The 19,537-nt window shown below is 41.9% G+C and overlaps 1 protein-coding gene across 2 annotated transcripts in view; it reads right to left on the bottom strand.

Annotated features, from left to right (window-relative positions):
- Window positions 1-18,322, bottom strand: part of SNX18 (sorting nexin 18) — a 36,587-nt gene extending 18,265 nt beyond the window's left edge. The window contains exon 1 of one of the 2 annotated variants that reach the window (XR_011169916.1): window positions 15,833-18,322. Coding sequence is in view for 1 of the 2 variants with exons in the window: in XM_069096521.1 (XP_068952622.1) it covers window positions 15,833-17,495 (1,663 nt within the window). In the remaining variant the exon portion in view is untranslated. The remainder of the gene's footprint in view (window positions 1-15,832) is intronic. The other variant, XM_069096521.1, reaches the window with a different exon arrangement.
- Between the last annotated feature and the right edge of the window lie 1,215 nt (window positions 18,323-19,537).

Genomic DNA, 19,537 nt, shown 5'->3' on the forward strand with positions numbered 1-19,537 from the left:
ATATTTTATATACTGATATAATTTTAACATTCTTTTAACATTATTTATTTAACATTATTTAACAAGCTGATTAACTATATTTATGCCTTCTGCTATATAACTTGTTATATTTTATATACTGATATAATTTTAACATTCTTTTAACATTATTTAACAAGCTGATTAAGCATATTTATGCCTTCTGCTATAACTTGTTATATTTTATATACTGATATAATTTTAACATTCTTTTAGCATTATTTATTTAACATTATTTATTAAGTTATGAAATTTAATATTCTTAAATTTTAGCACAGTTTTGAAATGTTAATTTGAAACATTAAAGTTATTTTTGTTCGATACCATCAAGGACCAATGATTTCAATGTGGCTATTCCCTCCATTGAGACAAACTGAGATCTTTCTATAAATTAATGTCTTACAGAGTTGCCTCAGGCTCGATGATGTTAAGTGACTAGCCCAAGAATCACACAAAGTTAGTAAGTGTCCAAGTGGAGATTCAAGTCTAGGTTATCCTGACTCAAAATTCAGCATTCTTTGCTCTATACCAGAAGTGTCAGTCACACTTTTAATTCCTAAGCTGCAGACTGCCTGCAAAATTTTCCAGCAAGAACCAGATTAAAATGTAACTGAGAAATTAACAAAAAAATTTAAAAGGCTAGCACAACATAGATGATACTAATTTGAAGTTTTCTAAGTCAATGTGAGGTCTGCAGGGATCTATTTTACTTGAAAAATGACACCATTGCACTATATGTGTTCTCTCTCCAAACACACAACTTTCAATAGATTTGTACTACAACAGGTCACTGAGATGTTGAGGTAACTGAGTTCTTAAAAGACTATGCCAGTGAAGCACAAGCTTGGCAGTCTCTATCAAGCTGGAAAGGCTGCAAGCACAGCCCTGGTGATGTATTGTATGTCCTTTGTCTAAGGACCAGCCTAAGTTTAGAGACTTTGGCCACAGGGTGATAAATTTTTCAACAACAGAAACGTGTAATCTGCCTCAGGAGAGGAAATGACACCAATGAATGACAAATCCTTGAAATACTGAAGGGGGCGGCCAGGTAGCACGCTGGCCCCAGAGTCAGGAGACCTGGGATCAGTTCCGGCCTCATATACTTAACAATCACACAAAATAACTGGCCCTATAACCTTGAGCAAGTTACTGAACCCCAATTGATTAGGGGCAGCCAGGTGGCGCAGTGAGTAACAGTGTTGGCCCCAGCGTCAGGAGACCTGGGATCAGTTCTGGCCTCAGATACTCGGCACCCACACAAAAAAAACTGGCCGTGTAACCTTGAGCAAGTTACTTAAACTCGATTGCTTTAAAAAAAAAAAAAAGGAAATACTGAAGTAAAATAATTATTTTCCTAAACAAGCAAAATTCTTGCCTGATTGCTAAACTGGCTGTATGTAAAATAAGTTAATCTCTCACACTGAAAAACAATAAACTGCCTGGACAGACCATCAATGAATTTGTGAATTAAATATAAAAGAAGTTTAACTATCATTCACCATGTCCTAGGTCCAGTGTTTCATCTGGGCATCAACGTGATCTCAAGCTTTCAAAAACTGTGTGGATTAAGCATAATATACTCGGGCTTGTTGTATCATGTGGAAAAGGCTTCAAATATAGCCCTAGCAATAGGCTGGACCTGCTTACTGAGGAGCAGCCCAATTAAGAATGGACAGGCTCATCAGCAGTACCCTGGTCACTTGGTGATGAATTCTTTGGCCACAGTAACCCATGAAACAAAGAAAACAAACAAGACAGCCCTCAATCCTGTGCAGCCCCCTTCTGCTGTTGCAGTGACAGTGGCAGAACCAAGAAAACAGGTGCACAACACTAGGAATCACACAGATCGGATAAAAATAAAGTCTAAATGTAATTTGTTTGTAAAGCCTTATAAAGCATAACAGCAGAAGATCATATGGGACGGGGGCTGACACTTAGGTGAGTTCTAATCAGTGATGGGTTTCTCAATCAACTTGATGATAATAACAATAGCTAACATTTATATAAAACTTAGGGTGCACCAGACACTGTGCTAAGCACTTTACAATTATTACCTCATTTAGTCCTCACAACTCTAGGAGGTAGGTGCTATTATGTCCATTTTACAGATGAGGAAACTGAGGCAAAGGTGAAGTGACCTGCCCATCATCTTGCCCTGCAAAATGACCACATTTGAACTCAGGTCTGCTTGCTCTAGGCTCAGCACTTGATCCACTGTGCCACCAGGTACTGACTTTTGTCTAACAGGTACCTATGGTGCTGGACACACATGGAACCACCTTGTTGGGAGGAAACAAGCAGCCTCTCTGATTCCCAATCAGTGGTCTATAGAAGTAAGCACTGCTAGCAAGTCCTGGTTCTTCGAATCTTCACAACTGCTTCTTTGCATTGTGGCTGATTTGTGAGTGCAGAGAACAGTGCACTGTTCCCAAATCCCAATCTCCAAGGGGTACTGATGAGGTATCTGTGCTGGGGCTGATGTGATCTTGGAGAAGGGAGGAGGCTCTTAGGGACATGACCAAATGAGACATTTGCCAAACAGTTAGCACACAGTTCCTGTGATATGTATATATTTATGTAGGCAGTACATAAATGCTAGCTATCAATATTGTTATGATGTAGCCAAATTAGAGAGTTCCTAGGTCAAAGAAAAATATTACAAGCAGCCAAGAAGAAACAATTTGAATATTGTAGAAACACAATCAGGATAACACAAGATCTAGCAACTTCTACATTAAGAGATTGAAGGGCTTGGAAGATGATATTCTGGAGATCAAAGGAGCTGGGATTAAAACCAAGAATCACCCATCCAGCAAAACTGAGTATAATGTTTCAGGAGAAAATATGGTCATTTAATGAAATATTTTTCAAGAATTCTTGATGAAAAAACCAGAGTTGAATAGAAAATCTGATGTTCAAATACAAGAAGCAAGAGAAGCATGAGAAGGTAAACAGGGAAGAGAAATCATAAGGAACTTATCAAAGTTAAACTACTCACATTCCTATGTGGAAAAAACGATAATTGTAACTTATGAAACTTTTCTCAGTATGAGGATAGTTGAAGGGAATATAATATATATATATATGTATGTATGTATACATATACATATGTTTATATAGGAGGGTATATATGTGTATAAATACATGTGCGTGTGTGCATATATGTGTACATGTATACATAGACAGAGGGCACAGGATCAGTTGAATAGGAAGGGATGATACTTAAAAGGTGAAATTAAGAGGTGAGAGAGGAATATAAGGAGAGGAGATGGGGAGAGAGAGAATGGGGTAAACTATCTCATATAGAAGAGGCAAGGGAAAATGGTTACAATGGAGGGGAAGAACAAGAAGGCAAAAGGGAATGGGTCAACCTTACTCTCATTGAATGTGGCTTAGGGAGGGAATGACATACACACTAAATTGGGTATCTTATCCTACAGGAAAGTAGAGGGGAAGGGGATAAGAGGGAGGATGATAGATGGAAGGGCAGATGGGGGGGGAGGGTAGTTAAAAGCACACACTTTTGAAAAGGGACAGGGTCAAAATAGAAAATAGAATAAGGGGGGGGGCAGGATAGGATGGAGGGAAATACAGTCAGTCTTTCACAATATATCCACTATGGAAAGGTTTTGCATAACTACACATATACAACCTAAAACTGAATTGCTTATCTTCCCAGTAAGGGTGGGTGACGAGGGAAGAAGGGAAAGAATCTGGAATTCAAAGTTTTTGGGGGTTTTTTTTTGCCTTTTTTTGGAGGGCAACTGGGGTTAAGTGACTTGCCCAAGGTCACACGGCTAGTGAGTGTTAAGTATCTGAGGCCAGATTTAAACTCAAGTCCTCTTGACTCCAGGGCCTGTGCTCTATTCACTGAGCCACGAGCTGCCCCCTTGTAATGCGAATGTAAATTTTAAAGATCTTCCCTGCCCCTAGGCTAAAGTGCAGCAGAAGCCTGGGGAGGGAGGCTTGTTTTTCAGTAGATACTTTTTGATTGGCCAGTGGGTCAATAAGGTTGTTACATTCTCTGAGCCAGGAGAAGGCTATATAAGCCCTGATGTGTAGCTTTGTTTTGGGACTCACTTTGAGAAGTGTTCTGTGATTTGATCTGAATTCTGGGAAGCCGTTGTTGAGAGTCCCCCGGCTTTGAAAAACCCAGAATGTGGAAACCCAGATGTTGACTGGGTATGGATGTAATGGTTGGACAGTTTGGAAATCTGTCTACTTGATGTTTCTGTCTTGATAATTATGCCTGTATACTTTGAGGTTCAGGGTGCTGACCTTTTCTCCTGAACAAGGTAAACGATATATGTCTGACTGATTAAAGTAAGCTTGTTAACCCATTTTGAGTTGCTTTCCTTTAACAAAGCAGATCCAAGAACCTGTGGTAGCTGCAAACCCTGAGGACGCTTGGGGTGCTTGCTGCTACACCCCTGGAATTCAAAGTTTAAAAATCAAATGTTTAAAAAAAATAATAATAATAATTATTATTATTATTACATGCAACTGAGAAATAAGATATACAGGCACTGGGGTGTGGAGATCCATTTTGCCCTACTGGAAAGTCAGAAGGGGATGGGGGAGGATATAGGAGAGAGCAGATTGGGGGAGGGGATATTCAGTGGGATCACTGTTTGGGGGTGGTGGGTAGGGGAAAGGTGGGTTGAAAATCTATAATTCAAAATCTTGTGGAAATGAATGTTGTATACTAAAAATAAACAAAAAAATTATAAAATTATTGTTATGATGGAGATATCCAAAGGCTATATGGTACAAATCCGTGGGAAATGAAGAGAGAGATTTGCTATTGAGGAATAGAAACTGAGGAAATTATAAATGGAAGTGGCACTCACCTAAACTGAACATGAAAGATGATGTAATGTTGAGTTTGAGGAATAGCTCCTAGTCAAATTTAGATGGTCTTTAGACTGCACAAAGAGGAATGATGGCAAGACTAGAAAAGTAGGTTGGTGCCAGACCATGGAGGACTTTAAATAGCAGAATAAGAAATCGTCTTCAACATTGTCCCATTAGAAACTGAGAACAATTGGAGGCTTTTGAATAGAAGTGACATGGGCAGTTTACTTGCCAAAAATTACCTTTAGCTTCTTAAAAAAACTATTCTTTATCTTTTAACATCTAAAGTAGAATTTTAAAAATATAAATGCTTTTTATTTACCTTGAGGATCCTGGTAAAGTACGCAACATCACAGGGTAGAAAGGATATTAGCTTCATACTCAGAACATACCTAGGTCTGAATTCAGGTTCTGCTCCTTACAGAACAAACTTGGCAGGTGACTTCATCTTTCTGGGCCTTAGTTTCCTCACCTGTAAAATCTGAGTCGAGGACTAAGATAATTTTCAAATCAAAATCCAAAGGTCCTTCCTAGAATTTGAAAATTAATTCAAATTATCTTCTAACTTACATTTTTTCCATTTCCTTAGTTTTTAGTGTTGCATTTGCCAATAAATAATAAGACTGTCAGAAAGCCAATTTTCATAGTTGAGAACATTTTGCATAAATGAATGATGAGTGGAGCTAATTTGTTAGACTGCTGGTGCTACTAATGATGAGAGTTATTTGAAGAAAAATTGGAATGGTCTCTCCCATCTCTAATAGCAAGATGACTGTGGTTATTGATCTATGGGAATAAGGGAAAAGCAGAGGCAGCTGAATAGAGTAGATAGAGTACTTGCTGGTATCATGGAATTAAGATCTGGGTTCACATCTGAACTGGGACAGATCGTGAACAAGTCACTGAATGGCTACAGTCTTCAGGCATCTCCCAAGGGCCTACCTAGGAACTCATGAACTTGTTGTGATCTGTGGGACTCCTAGAGTTTCTCCACAAAAAAAAAAATCACAAATACTGTCAGTATTTATAATGAAGGAATAAGCCAAGAAATGAGCTTTCTTAAAGAGAGCAGAAGGGAGCCAGGAAAAACTCCCAAAGAACACACAGCACCAGAGAAGATGGTCCAGGAATCCATATCCATTATGTATTCAGGCATCAAAGATGGAATCTACATCCTTATCTAATTAGAGAGAGAAGTAACTAACCTTTCTCCCTCCCCCCCCCCCCCCCCCTTTTTCAGAAAGTGAGGCTTTCCTAGACAAAATAATTATATTCCAATAAATAGAGCATAAACAAATACCAGAGTACTCAGACAAAGAGATCCATTCCAGGACTGACTATATCTTGATTAGTTTAACTAAAACTGCTTGGATTATTTTTTGGCCTGTGAAACTGCAATTAGGGATATCATAAAGGTTGAAACAATTATAAACTTTTTAAAAACCTGAAGAAACTGGTTTATTTCAGTTGGCCTTGTCAACATCCTAAGCTCAATGACATAAAACACCAAGTTGAATAAACCTTTATTATCACAACTGTAGAATAATGGACTTTAAACTTCTTCTAGGTCAGCAGTAGCAAAGTATATCACATCAGAGAATAACAGAATTTGAAAAGTGAAGGGAACCTTGAAAATCACTGGAGTAAAAAAGATGGACTGTTACACTGTACCTTTCATTCTTAATGATTCCAGGTCATTTCCCCTTAAAATGAGAATAAAAAGGGGCAGCTAGGTGGTGCAGTGAATAGAGCACCGGACCAGGAGTCAGGACCTGAGTTCAAATTCAGCTCAGACACTTAACACACACATACACACACAAAACTAGCTTTGTGACCTTGGGCAAGTCACTTAACCCCAACTGCCCTCCAAAAAAAAAGATGAGAATAAAAAAAGAGTCAACTTAACACTCTCCTCCAAATTGGCTATGGGGAAATGAGTGAAGTGAAGTGGCCTCACTGTTACCAAAGCTAACCCTTCTACTTGTTTAAGGGATCTCATTCTACCTCTTCTCCTTCAACTCTGTCATCCCTACTCTTTTTCACTTATTTGCAATCTCTTCCTGTCTACTATGCTCTTCTACAGTCTACAAAACAAGGCCATCTCTCCCTTATCCTAAAAACAACATTCACTTGACCCCTGCCCCCATCTTAAATCCCTTTTGCCTCCTTGAAAAGGCCACCTACAATACTGATCTCCAATTTCTTTCTTATTCTCTTCTTAACCCCTTAACAATCTAGTTTCTGACCTTATCATTCCACTGAAACTGCCCTCTCCAAAGTCAGTAATGGTTTTGGCTGCCAAATCAGCAGGAATGGCCTTTTCTCAATCTTCATTATCCTTGAACTCTCTGCAACCTCTGACACTACTGATCACTCACTCCTTGATATTCTCTTCTCTTTAGGTTTTTGGGACACCACTCTGGTTTTCTTCCTACCTATCTGCTCCTGGATACTCACCTCAATCATGCTCTCTCATCACAGGTGTCCCTCAGGGTTTTGTCCAGGGCTGTCTTCTCTTGTCCCTCTATACTACTTCACTTAGTGATCTCATCTGCTCCCACGTTAAATCGATTTAATTGCTATCTTCACACTGACGATTCACAAATCTACCTCTCTACTCCCAATCTCTCTACTATCTCGAATCGTGAATCTCTGACTACTTTTCAGCCATCCCCAACTGGATTCCAGAGAACATCTTAAACTCAACATGTCAAAAGCACAACTCATGATCTTCCCCGAAAATTTCCTTTAGCCCCAACCTTCCCTATCACTGTAGTGGGGAACACCATCCTCCCAGTCCCTCAGCTCACAACCAAGGAGTCATCCTAGATTTCTCACCATCTCTCACTTTCCACATCCAAGCTGTTTCCAAGACCTGCTGATTTCACCTTTGCAACATTTTTCAAACACATCCCCTTCTCTCCTCTGACATTGCCACCACCCTAGTGCAGGCTCTCATTACCTCATGACTGGACTATTGCAATAGCCTCCTGGTGGGTCTGCCAGCTTCAAGTTTCTCCCCACTCCAATCCAACCTCCATTCAGGCCACTAAAGTGATTTTCCTAAAGCACAGGTTAGAGCATATCACACACCTACTCAACAAACTTCCGTGGCTCCCTATTGTCTCCAGGAACAAATACAAAATGCTCTGTTTGGCATGCATAACCAAGGGCCACCCTACATTTCCAGTCTTCTTATATCTTGCTCTCCAACACACAGCTGCAAGGCCAGTGTCACTAGATCAAAGACTGTTTCATGAATGAGACACCCCATCTCTCTGGGCATTTTTTCTGGCCATCCTCCATGCCTGGAATAATCTCTTTTGTTTCAATTACTGAGATCCCTGGCTTCCTTTAAGTTCCAACTAAAATCCTCCTTTCTACAGGAAACCCTCTTAACATCTCTGAATTACACTGCCTTCCCTTGGTTAATTTCCTATCTATCCAGAAAATTGCTTGCTTTGTATATATGTGTTTGCATTCTGTCTCCTCCATTAGATTGTGAGTTTCCTAGGGCAGGAACTGTCTTTTGCCTTTTTTGTATTCCCAGTGCTTAGCAAAATTCCTGGAACATAGCAGACACTTAATAAATACTTATTGATTGACTGGCTCCACCTTCTTTTCTGTAACTATCTTCAATTACAAGGTCTTTCAATCACAAATAGCTAAAGGTGTGTGTGGGGGGGCAGAAATGGGTGAATTATGATCTAAAAACACCTGATAACATTCTAAATATGATCATTTCTAAGGTACTGGCCACTTATAGTTGTAGGATTTTCATAAGAAAGATAGGGCAAGCTCTAGGAGAAGCTGAAAATTTGCTTAGAAAGAAATGACTTCTCTGTAAATGTAGCAAATGAATTTCTTTACGCCTGTTTGAAAAGCTAAGGAAGTCCGATTCATGAAACAAATATTAAGGTGCCCTCTGAGGGTACCATGAAAATGCAAAATGAAGAATTAAGAAATACAGAGAAGCAGTAGCAAATCCTGCTCTGATAGAGATTACAGACTAATAATAGTTTAATTCTGCTCATTGCCCAAACCTTGATATTACCAAGATATAACAACTTTTACACTCTTCCCTGAGAAGGCTGATATTTGCATTCAGTTACTGAACATAAATTTTCCACAGCAACCTATTACATATTCATAAGGCCACAAATGACATTTTCATATTCTTAGAGATTATCCCTTGTTCAACAAATCCCAAAAGTAAGCATAAAACTTTGAAAACCTATTATAAAACAGCTATTAACCACAGTTGGATACAATGAAAATCAAACCATATCTCACAAAACAAAATCACATGTAATAAATGCCTGATATCACATTTTATTGAGTTCACTGTTAGTCCTATACCTTCATTATAAAAGTTAATCAATGCAGGAGTGTAAAATATGAAATATCACTTTACAAAAGAAGAAACTATGAAGCACCAAGGTCAATTCAGTACGGTAAGAGTAATGACAAGGTCAGGACCAGTTAACACTCCAATATGAAGGCACTAACAATTTAAGAGAGATTCTGTGTTTATTCAAAGTAAATAAATGGTCAACAAACATCTCTTAAGCACTTACTACCGGCCAGGAACTGTACTAAGTTCTGGGAATACAAAGAAAGAAAAAAAGTAGTCTTTGCTTTCAAAATATTCACATTCCAAGAGGGGAGACACCATGTAAATAAATATCATAAAAGATAGAATGAAAAGCTGAGTCCCATTCTGATATCCTAAAAACTAGGGCAAACTACTTTCCTCCAGATAGGTTCGAATGGGAAAGAAATATTAACTGATGAAAAAATTTTGAAACCTCTGGTTTGTCTTAGGAAACCATGATTTCCCATTTCTAACACCAAAAATGAAAACTAAATATATGCAACAACTTAATATAAGTAAAATGTCAAATATGAGTCTACCAGGCAAAATAATACTTATTTGCAATTTTTATCCTCAAACTTTAATAGGTCTGTCACTAGCCATAAATTCTTAACAGCTGGTTTATATTTTCTGAATGCTGATTCGAGGGCAGCTTCATAAAATTCTCCACTAGATAAGTGCCTTAATTTCCCCAATGTCCTATCCAAAGGGTATGTATGGGTAAAGAGTACTTGGGTTTATGTAATCAGAAAACCATGCTGGAGGTTAAGTTAGGAAAGAAAAGATTTGCTGAAAAAGAATGTAAAAAGCAGTGGAAGGGACCCTTAGCAAATCATTTCTTCTCATTAAGCCTCAGTTTCCTCATATGTAAAAAAATGTTAAGAGTTGAATGATTTCTAAAGTTACTTCTTACAGCACCAAAGGAAGCTTCCTATCCTGGCTTTGGGATAAAAGTTAAAGGTCTAAGATCTAGGGGTGCTTTCCTTTCCCTGAAGGCAGGGGTTTTCATGACTTTTGTTTTGTGGACCCCTCTGGCAGACTGGAGAAGCCTACAAACCTCTAAGAATAGTATTTTTAAATTAGTAAGATAGAAAGCATAAAATTACAAAAGAAATCAATTACATTTAAATAGTTATAAAAAAATTTTTTTTAAGTTCAAAGACCCCAGGTTAAGAACTCCTTTCCAAAGAATTAAGCAGGAACTTTTTTTAATGCCCATACCAATGATGGACCTTAAAGGAATCAAGGTCTCTGATAATCCAATTAGAAAGAAGCAGCTAATCTTCCCCTCCCCCTTTCAAACCTTGTGAGATTACTAGATAAAATAATTATATTCCAATAGAGAATTTTAAACATAATTATTTAAATTGCATCAAGTTTGTTGGGTTTTTCTCACTACCAAAAGTAAAGTTAAGGCCTTTGGAGGGCTCTTGAGGTTCTTTCAAGGGTCTCAAGAGTATACATGCATTCCAGGAATAACTCTTGAATCTCTTTGAACAAAATGGAACTTCTCTTTACAATCACAATTTTGAATGGTTCTAAGTTGTTTTATCTAAGTATATGAAAAGGGTCCATCAGAATTCCTGGAGTAAATGGCTCTGTGTCTCAAAGGCATAGCTTTATGTAGCAGATTCCAAAGCTACTTAAATCTAAGGAGCAGAAAATGCTGCCCTTACAGAAGTTGGAGACCTAAGCTGCTACACTTTAGAAAAATTAAAGTGTTTCCCTGGCTTTCTTCTAGATTCACCTCAAGTCTCCCCTTATGCAGAAAACTCATAGTCCTCCCCACCCTAGAACCTTCCCCTGGAACATTAACTTACACCTAGTCTCTATTTGGTGATAGCTATTTGCAGGCTGTCTCCCCTGTAAAACAGTGAAGACCAAAAGGAACTGTCTTTTTTGCCTTTCTTCAAGTCCCCAGTACTTAGCATGCATCTGGCACATTGTAAGCACTTAATAAACGTTCACTGAGAGCTTGTAGAGATTTTGTACCACTGGCTCTGCTTAACAGCAATAATCAATACCTTATGCCATTCTTCCAACTACAGCTAAGGACACTGAGCCCAATGAGTTTTTGTTTCCTAACATGTGGCTGGCAGGCAGGGGACCTGACCTTGAAATCACATTTTTTAAGGCCACCTCCAGGGCTCTTTCCATACCACCTTGCTGTCTCTCATAAATATACTGTTCTTAATAAAAATATTCCAGATCTCCATCAGTGCTGGGACAATTAGAACTGTGCTGTTTTAAATAGTGAAGCCAGCTTCAGACACTTCCTAGCTGTATGCTCTTGGGAAAGTCACTTAAATCTACTTGTCTCAAATTCCTCAGCTAAACATGAGGATAATAACAGCGCTTACTACATAGGTACTACACAATATGTCAGCTGTTAGATAACCCCTAGCCAACCATGTGGAGCAGAGCTGTCATATCTGCAGCCCTCCCCTCAGCTGGGCAGAACCGGCTTAAGATGTAACTGGGAAATGCTTGACAAAATGAACAAAAATACAATAAAGCGTGTTAATTTGTGGTTTTCTAATAAGTCAATACATAGCCAGCAGGGATCCACTTCCAAGTTTGACACTACTGAGGTTGACGATATTTCAATGTCAACACTGAAAGTCTCCAATGATATACCTGGAGGAAAAAAAGGATGCGCTGATAATTTACTTAATGTTAATGAGGAGGTTCTAGCAATATACTAATACTTAAAAACAGAGCCATAGAACAATGTCACAAAAGACTTTGGATATCCAACCTCCTTATTTCACAAAGGAGGAAGTCTGAAGCTAATAAAGGTGAACTGATGTGCCTAAGACACAGCTGGTTAAGTGGCAGAGATGGGTACTAGAGCCCTGACTAAAGTCTGTGGCTTTCCACTGCTGACACAGGACTCCATCTGGCTCTGTCCTCTGCCTTTAGTTGGAGACATAAAGTAGGGAGTAAGAGCAATACAATGGATAAAAAAATCAGGATCTAAAGAGGCCAACAGACTGAGACAAAAACTGAAGCTAACAAGATAATACTTTAAAGTAGGATAAATGTAAAGTCCTGAATAAGTTAAAAAAAAAACCATCCAATAATTTATACAAATACAGAATCAGAGAGAAAGGTTTAAAAGGAATTAATATGAAAAAGTTTTGAGAGTTTTAGCTTATCTTAAATTCAATACATACTAACTTGGAAAAAAGCTGACACTATCTTGAACTACATTAACAGGAAATATAGTGACCAGAGCAAGAGATAATACTATATACATCCAATCTGTGACTTTGAACTGAAGGTTCCCAGTCTTCTGATTCAATATCCAATTCCAATTTGGTTCCACTGATCAGGCCCCATCTGAAGTACAGTTTTTAAGTCTAGGTACCATATGTTATAGAGGGATAATAGAAGACTGGAATGAATCCAGAAATTTTGCAGAATCTGGAGACAATGTTATGTGAAGGGGAATGGTTAGCCTGAAGAATAAGAATACAGAGAGTGCACAGTATCATAGATTTAAAGCTGGAAGGGACTTTAGCTGTCATCTATGGTTATCAGGTAAGTCCAAGAGCCCTGCAACACCAGTGCTCCACAAGCCACTGGCTCTGCTCCACACACCCCGCCCCCGCCCCCCTCAATCATCATCCAAGGAAGCAATCAATTTCTGTGAGGAAGAAGCCAGCCATCCTCTACCACCACCAACACCAAGTGCTGACCAACTGCCAACAATGGCCAGGTAAATCTAAGATCCCAGGGAACAAAAGCTTGTCACTATCTCCCTCCTCCCCCTCATACCAGCAGATCCACTTCCAAGTCTAACCTCTGAAATCATCAAGCAAGCAAATCTTGTGGAGGTGTGATTGGCAACTGCCTTAGAAGGTTTTCTAGCCCCCATCTTAGGCAGCCACAGCTACTTAAGACAAAGAAAAAAAAAGTTCTCAGTAACAAAACTCCTTGGCACTGTCAAACAGCTCAACATAAGGTTTTATTAATGAAAATGACACTAAGATGACAGATGATGCATTACCATATGCCTTGCTGCACTCTAAGGACCACCAGGCTTTTCCATCTGACTTGCAGTGGAAAGCTTATGTGTTGTCTCTCCTTATTAGACTGAGCTCCTCGAGGACAGAAACTGCCTTACTTTTTTTCCTTTTTGTATCCACAGCACTTAGAAAAGTGTTTTGTACAGTGTAAACAAGTTCCTTTTCTCTCACTCAACCCTCATTCTACAGATGAGGAAATGGAAGATCCAAAGAAATTAAGTGATTTGGCTAAGTTCAGGAAGCAGAGCCTATATCCAAATCCAATGCCGTTTCCACTGTGCCATGCTGTCTTCAAATACCCAAGAGTCTGACTGGTAGAGACCCAAAATAAACAATATTCACAATTAAACTGGTCCAAAAATTCAATGTTAATCAAGTGAGCTCCCTGTCACTGAAAGACATTCAAGCAGAAGCTAGATCTGTCAGAAATGCAGACAATTTCTGCTTTAGGTGGGAGACTGGACTTAAGGTTCTTTCCATGATGCATTAGTTCACACTTTATTATGTACCTCATTTTCCTGAATATAGTTTAATACAAATTGTGTTCACATAGATTGTGAACTCCTTGAGTGGAGGGGCTGTCTTCTTCCTCCTTTTGTATCCTCAGAGCTTAGCACTTTGCCTGGCATAAAGTAGATGCTTAGTAAATGTTTACCAATTAAATGTTTATTGGGTTACCCGTAAAGTGAGAGAGTGACCACCAAAGTCCTACAGGTATAAACTGATCACCTCATTACCTCCACTTCAAAGCACTTCTCAATCTGGTTCCAATCTATCTTTAATCTACTCCCTCACAAAACAGACTACTAGATGTTCAGCATCTTGTTCTGAATTCTACTCATTCCAATTATTCTGCCCTTTGTCTCCAAGGCTAGATGCACTCCCTTCCTAAATCTTCACCTCTGGATGCCCATCAACTGGGAAATGGTTGAATAAGTTGTTATATTATTATGACTATGGTGGAATACTATTGTGCTTTAATGAATGAGGGAGATGGGTTCAGAAAAATCTGGGAAGGTTTGAACTGATGAAAGTGAGCAGAACCAGGAGGACACTGTACACAGTAATAGCAATATCATAGATGATCAACTATGAATGAATGACTTAGCTATTCTCAGCAATACAAAGATCCAAGACAATTCTAAATGACTTATGAAAAATGCTATCCACCTCCAGAGAAAGAACTGATGGAGTCTGAGTGTGGGTTGAAGCATAATTTTTTCATTTTCTTTCATTCTATTGCTTCCTCTTTTGCAACATGGCTAATATGGAAATATGTTATGCATGATTTTGCATGTATAACTTATCACATTTTTCTCAATGGGTATGTGAGGGGTGTCAGGGAGAGAATTCAGAACTCAAAATTTAAAAAAATGTTAAAAATAATTAATTTGAATTTAAAAAAGAAAAAAGAAATCTTTACCTCTGTTTTTATGTTGTTGACATTTTTCAGGGGTTTTCTGGGCAAAGATATTAGTGGTTTACCATTACCTTCTCTAGCATTTTACAGATGGAGAACTGAGGCAAACAGGGTTAAGTGACTTGCCCAGGGTCACACAGCTAGTAAGCATCTGAAGCTAGATTTAAACTCAGGAAGAAGAGTCTGATTACAAACCTAGTGCTTTATCACTGGGCCACCTAGCTACCTCCAAACTTACACCATGTACCACCATCTGCTCCAGGAAGCCCTCCCTCATCCCTCTAACCAATACCGATCTCTGTCTCCTCCTCAGTTCTGTACTTTTTTTGTGGGGAGGAGGTTGGATCCCTCTGTTGTCTTTAACCTTTCCATTAAACTATAAGCTCCTTGAGGGCAGGGACTGTATTGCTTTTCCTTCTTGGTACTCCCCAATTCTTGGCACAGTAAGTAGATTTAGGGCTGGAAACAGTCCTCTAACTAGTCCAATCCTCTCACTTTATAGATGAGGAAACTGAGGCCCAGTGATGTTAAGTTGATTTGCCCAGGGCCACACAGGTAAGTAGTGGAGTTGTGTTTGAACCCCAGACCTTTGATTTCAAAAATACTCTTTCCCCCATACTTCTTAATAAATGATGAAATGAACTAAATTTTCGGTTTTCTGGCCATTAGGCACTAAGTTACTTTTCTGAATCTACCTAAATTATCTACTAAGGATGGAAGGAAGGACTAAGAATAGTTCGTTAAAATTTCTGCAATTTAAGAGTCAGGGACTTGCAGAGATTAGCCTAGAGTGCTGAGGGGTTGAGCCTTGACTTGCCAACTGTCACACAGTCAGTCTCTGTCAGAGGCAGGACTCTTAATTCAGGTCTTTTTGGTTCCCAATCCAGCCTTGCCATTTATGATGTGATGATGCCTCTGCATAATGGGCACTGCCTAATAGCAACAACAAAAAGGGTCACCCTAAAGTACGGAGCAATTATTTACTAGATACTGAAAAGCGCAAACTCCTGTTTCCTGACCTATGAGAGTTCCATTTCCAAGCAATTCCTCCCAAATCACTCAAGGAATCACTCGGCAAGCATTCAACCTGGAAAACATAGACACATTTTGTGGCAAAAGAACAGTACTCTCTACCTTTCTGAACGTGAATGATGTCAGGAAAGTTGGCCAGATGTCCCTGATACAGCGCTAACAAATCCATCACTGGGTCCAGGTCCTGCCGCGGCTGCTCCGCAAAGAGCTCTCCAATGGCATCATAGGCATCTCCGGTGAAGGCAATGGCCTGGTTCAGGCCGACAGAAAAGGCCTGCTGGTCCAGTTCAAAAGCTTGGCTAAGCCCTCGGAAGGACTGTCCCACCTTCTGATACTCTTTCTTGAAGCCAGTCACTTGCTTCCTAGCAAATTCGTTGGCCGTGTGGTTGAGCTGCAGGGCGCTGTCATCCATCTTCTTGGTGAAGCTCTTGAAGCCGTCGATCTTACTCTCCACCTCCTGCAGGTCCAGAGCCGCAGCCGAAGGGGTGCTCAGCGTCAGGAAGAAGTTGGCTCCCACCATCTCGTCCTTCTCCGCTTTCCTCTTGCCCTGTTTCCAGGCCTTCTCGTCCGTGTTGCTGCTGCAGGTCAAGAAGTGCTGGAAGACGTCGCACTGGGCTAGCACCGGGTGACTGGCCATGTGGTTCATCCACCAGATGAGTCCTTTCCGGCGCTTGGAAATAAAGTCCTCCTCGAAGCGCCCCGTGGCCTGTTTCTCGGGCAGGTGGGGCACCGAGATGACCGGGAACTTCTCGGCCAGACGGGCGTAGAGCCAGTCGAAGTGCTTGTAGCGCCGGTGCACAGGCACCTGGGTGTGGGTGGGCACCAGCTTGTACGAGATGTAGCTCTTCATGCCTTTGAACTTGGTCTGCTTGGTGGGGTCGTCGATGGTGCACTGGAAGGGGTAGGGGTTCTCCTGCCACTCGGGGCCGTAGGGCCCCAGCACCACGCACAGCTTGTCCCCGTCCTTCACGAAGCCCGAGGCCTCCCCCAGCACGAAGGCCTCGCCGCCCGACTTGACAAAGGTGGAGAAGCGGTTCAGGTTTCGGCTCACGGTGGCCGAGCTCTTGGCCCCCGACGGCTGGGGCGGGTGCTGGGGATGAGCGTGGGCCGCGCCGCCTCGGGAGCCCAGGGACAGGTCCGAGCGGGTGGACAGGCGGTAGCGCCCGGGCGCGCAGCCGCCTACGGACGACGAGCCGTCGTAGTCCGGGTAGGAGCCGCTGCCCAGCGCCCCGGGCTCGTCGGCCACGGTCGAGCTGTCGTCCCACTCGTCGTCCCAGTCGTCGTCGCTGCCCTGGCTGGGCTGGTAGCCGCCGCCGTAGAGCGGCTGCGCCGGCGAGGGGGGCAGGGCCCCGCCGGCCGCGCCATACGGGTAGCCCGCGGCGGCCGGGGGCTGCTGCTGCACGGGCTGGAAGCTGTCGGAGGGCAGCGGCTTGAAGGAGCTCGCCAGCGACAGCCCCAGCGGCACGGCAGAGGACGCGGTGGCGGCGGGCGGGGGCAGCGGCTCGAAGCCGCCCGGCGGCACGTTGGCGTAGCGGGCCGCCGGGCCGTGGCTATCGCCGCTGGGCGCGCTCGGGGGCTCTGGGGCGCGGATCACCTGCACGTAGGAGGCCGGGAAGAGCCCACGGTCGCCGCGGCTGTTGACTCCCTCCAGCCAGCCCTCGATGTCCTGCTCGCTGCACAGGCTCAGCACCTCGTGCTCGCGCAGAGAGATCTCGCCCGGGTTCTCCGACCTGAAGTCGTACAGCGCCCGGGCGCGCAGCGCCATGGCCCCGGCGCCCTCGACCCGCCTGCCCGCCCGGGGTCCTCCGCCCGGTCCCGGGCTACTCCCGGTGTGTGAGAGGCAAGCTCCGCGGCACCCGCTCTGCGCCGCCCGTCCCGTCTCGTCCCGGGGCTCGGCTGCGCTCGAGTCGCTGCGCCCGCTCCCCTCCGGCTCCCCTCGCAGCGGCGGCAGCGGCAGCAGCAACAGCAGCGGCAGCAGCAACAGCTACAACACTCAGTCCCCGCTTCTCTACCGCCGCCGCCGCGGGCTTTGGGGGCGGGGGCGCCACAGCCTCCCACGTCCTCAGCTTTGCTAATCCACGGCCGAGAGGAGTGGGGCCAGGGGAGAGCAAGCGATCGCAGAGTCGCTCCCTTGCCGCGTCCGCTCGGCTCGCTCCGAGGCGGCGGTGGCGGCGGCGGCACGGTTCCCAGGCCGCCGCTGCCCCCTGCTGTCCAAGTCCTGCAGCGGGACACCGGGTCAGGAAGCCGAGAGGTTTACAATGGGATCCTTACTGAGTGCCAAAGTGCTTTTAACTGCCTGATTAAAATATGCTTAACAAAAAAAAAACCAAAACAAGCAAACAAAAAACCTTAAATTAAAGTTAATTAACTTATAATTTAATTTACATGTAAAAAATTTAACAAGGAATGCAAGTACCAAGATCTCACTCCTATTCATATTGATTAACCAACATTCTGGGAATGATCTGGTGATTGTAAATGATAGTAAATGATTGAGACTGTAGTTGTCAAGATTAAATTATCATTTATCCTGGATTCTTAACCTGGGATCCACCTACTGTCCTTTAATTGATTTCAGGGGGTCATGATCTTGGATGGAAAATATATGCTTTATATACATATATATTTTCATTTAACCTCTCACTGAAATTTAGAGTCTCCTTCAAATATTTAAAAAATTTTTCTTAGATCCAGACTGTCAAGGGGGTCTATGACACAAAATAGGTTAAGAACCTTTTATCTGAAAAGAAAGGGGAGTAGGGGGAGAGGCTGAGATCAGACAATGGACAAAATCAGTGTTAATGTATTAATAGCTTACATTTCCTAATCCTTTGCAAAGTACTATATACATTTATATATAATTTATATTTGTAGGTATTTACACATGTACTTTATATTTACTATATGTTATGTGTATATGTACATATATATATTTACACATACACATACATATATAAGATTATACTGCCTGTAATCTAATTTAGAGTAGAGAAGTGAATTCTGATGAATGGACCTCAGTTCCCTCATCCTTAAAATGAGAAAATTGAACCACATAATTTATAAGGTACCTTTTAGTGCTAAGTTCTACCAGTCACTTAATGTCACCCCCCTCCCCCTGGGGCCTGTTTCCTCATCTGTGTAATGGAGAGTTAGACTAGATGGCCTCTGAGGTCCCTTTCAGTTCTTGGTCTATAATCCTGTGAATAATGACGGATGACTTCTGGTGCTGGCTAGTGCTGTCCAAATAGGTCAGCTACCTTTCACAACCTACTTACACACAACAATCTATTTCTTTGTGGGCTAGACTGCTTTTGGCTAGAGCAATTAAAGGTTGCCATTGACAATTATATATCCCAGTGACAGGAAAACTATGTATCACAAAAGTAGTAAAAAATATAGTATGTGTGGTACCCATGAAAAATGTGCACACACCTAGCTCAGCCCAACAGAAAATGACCTACCATAGGTGTGGGCAGAACCAAAAAGAGCCTTCCTTTTCCATGAATAATATGAGCCTCTATTACTGCCTCTTTCCCTTCCTTTCCTATGTGTACACCTCTTCTTAGATTATACTTTCAATGAAGGCAGAGGAATTGTGTCTCAACTAGACTTTATTTCCCCCACACAGACCCTACCCCCCACAATGCCCAGCACATGGTATGTGTTTAATAAAAGTTCAGTGTTGTCATATGCTTTTGACTTCCAGCCCATCTCCAACCATTTCTACTGCACTCTGGCCTCTCATCTTCCTTCCAATGGAACTGAACTGCCACAACTGAAATTCAGGATGTGATGATCAGCTTTCAT

Source organism: Petaurus breviceps, unplaced genomic scaffold (assembly GCF_028583685.1).
Source record: "Petaurus breviceps papuanus isolate PSGF00001 unplaced genomic scaffold, PetGlider_PUasm1.0 229, whole genome shotgun sequence".
Lineage (NCBI taxonomy): Eukaryota > Metazoa > Chordata > Mammalia > Diprotodontia > Petauridae > Petaurus > Petaurus breviceps.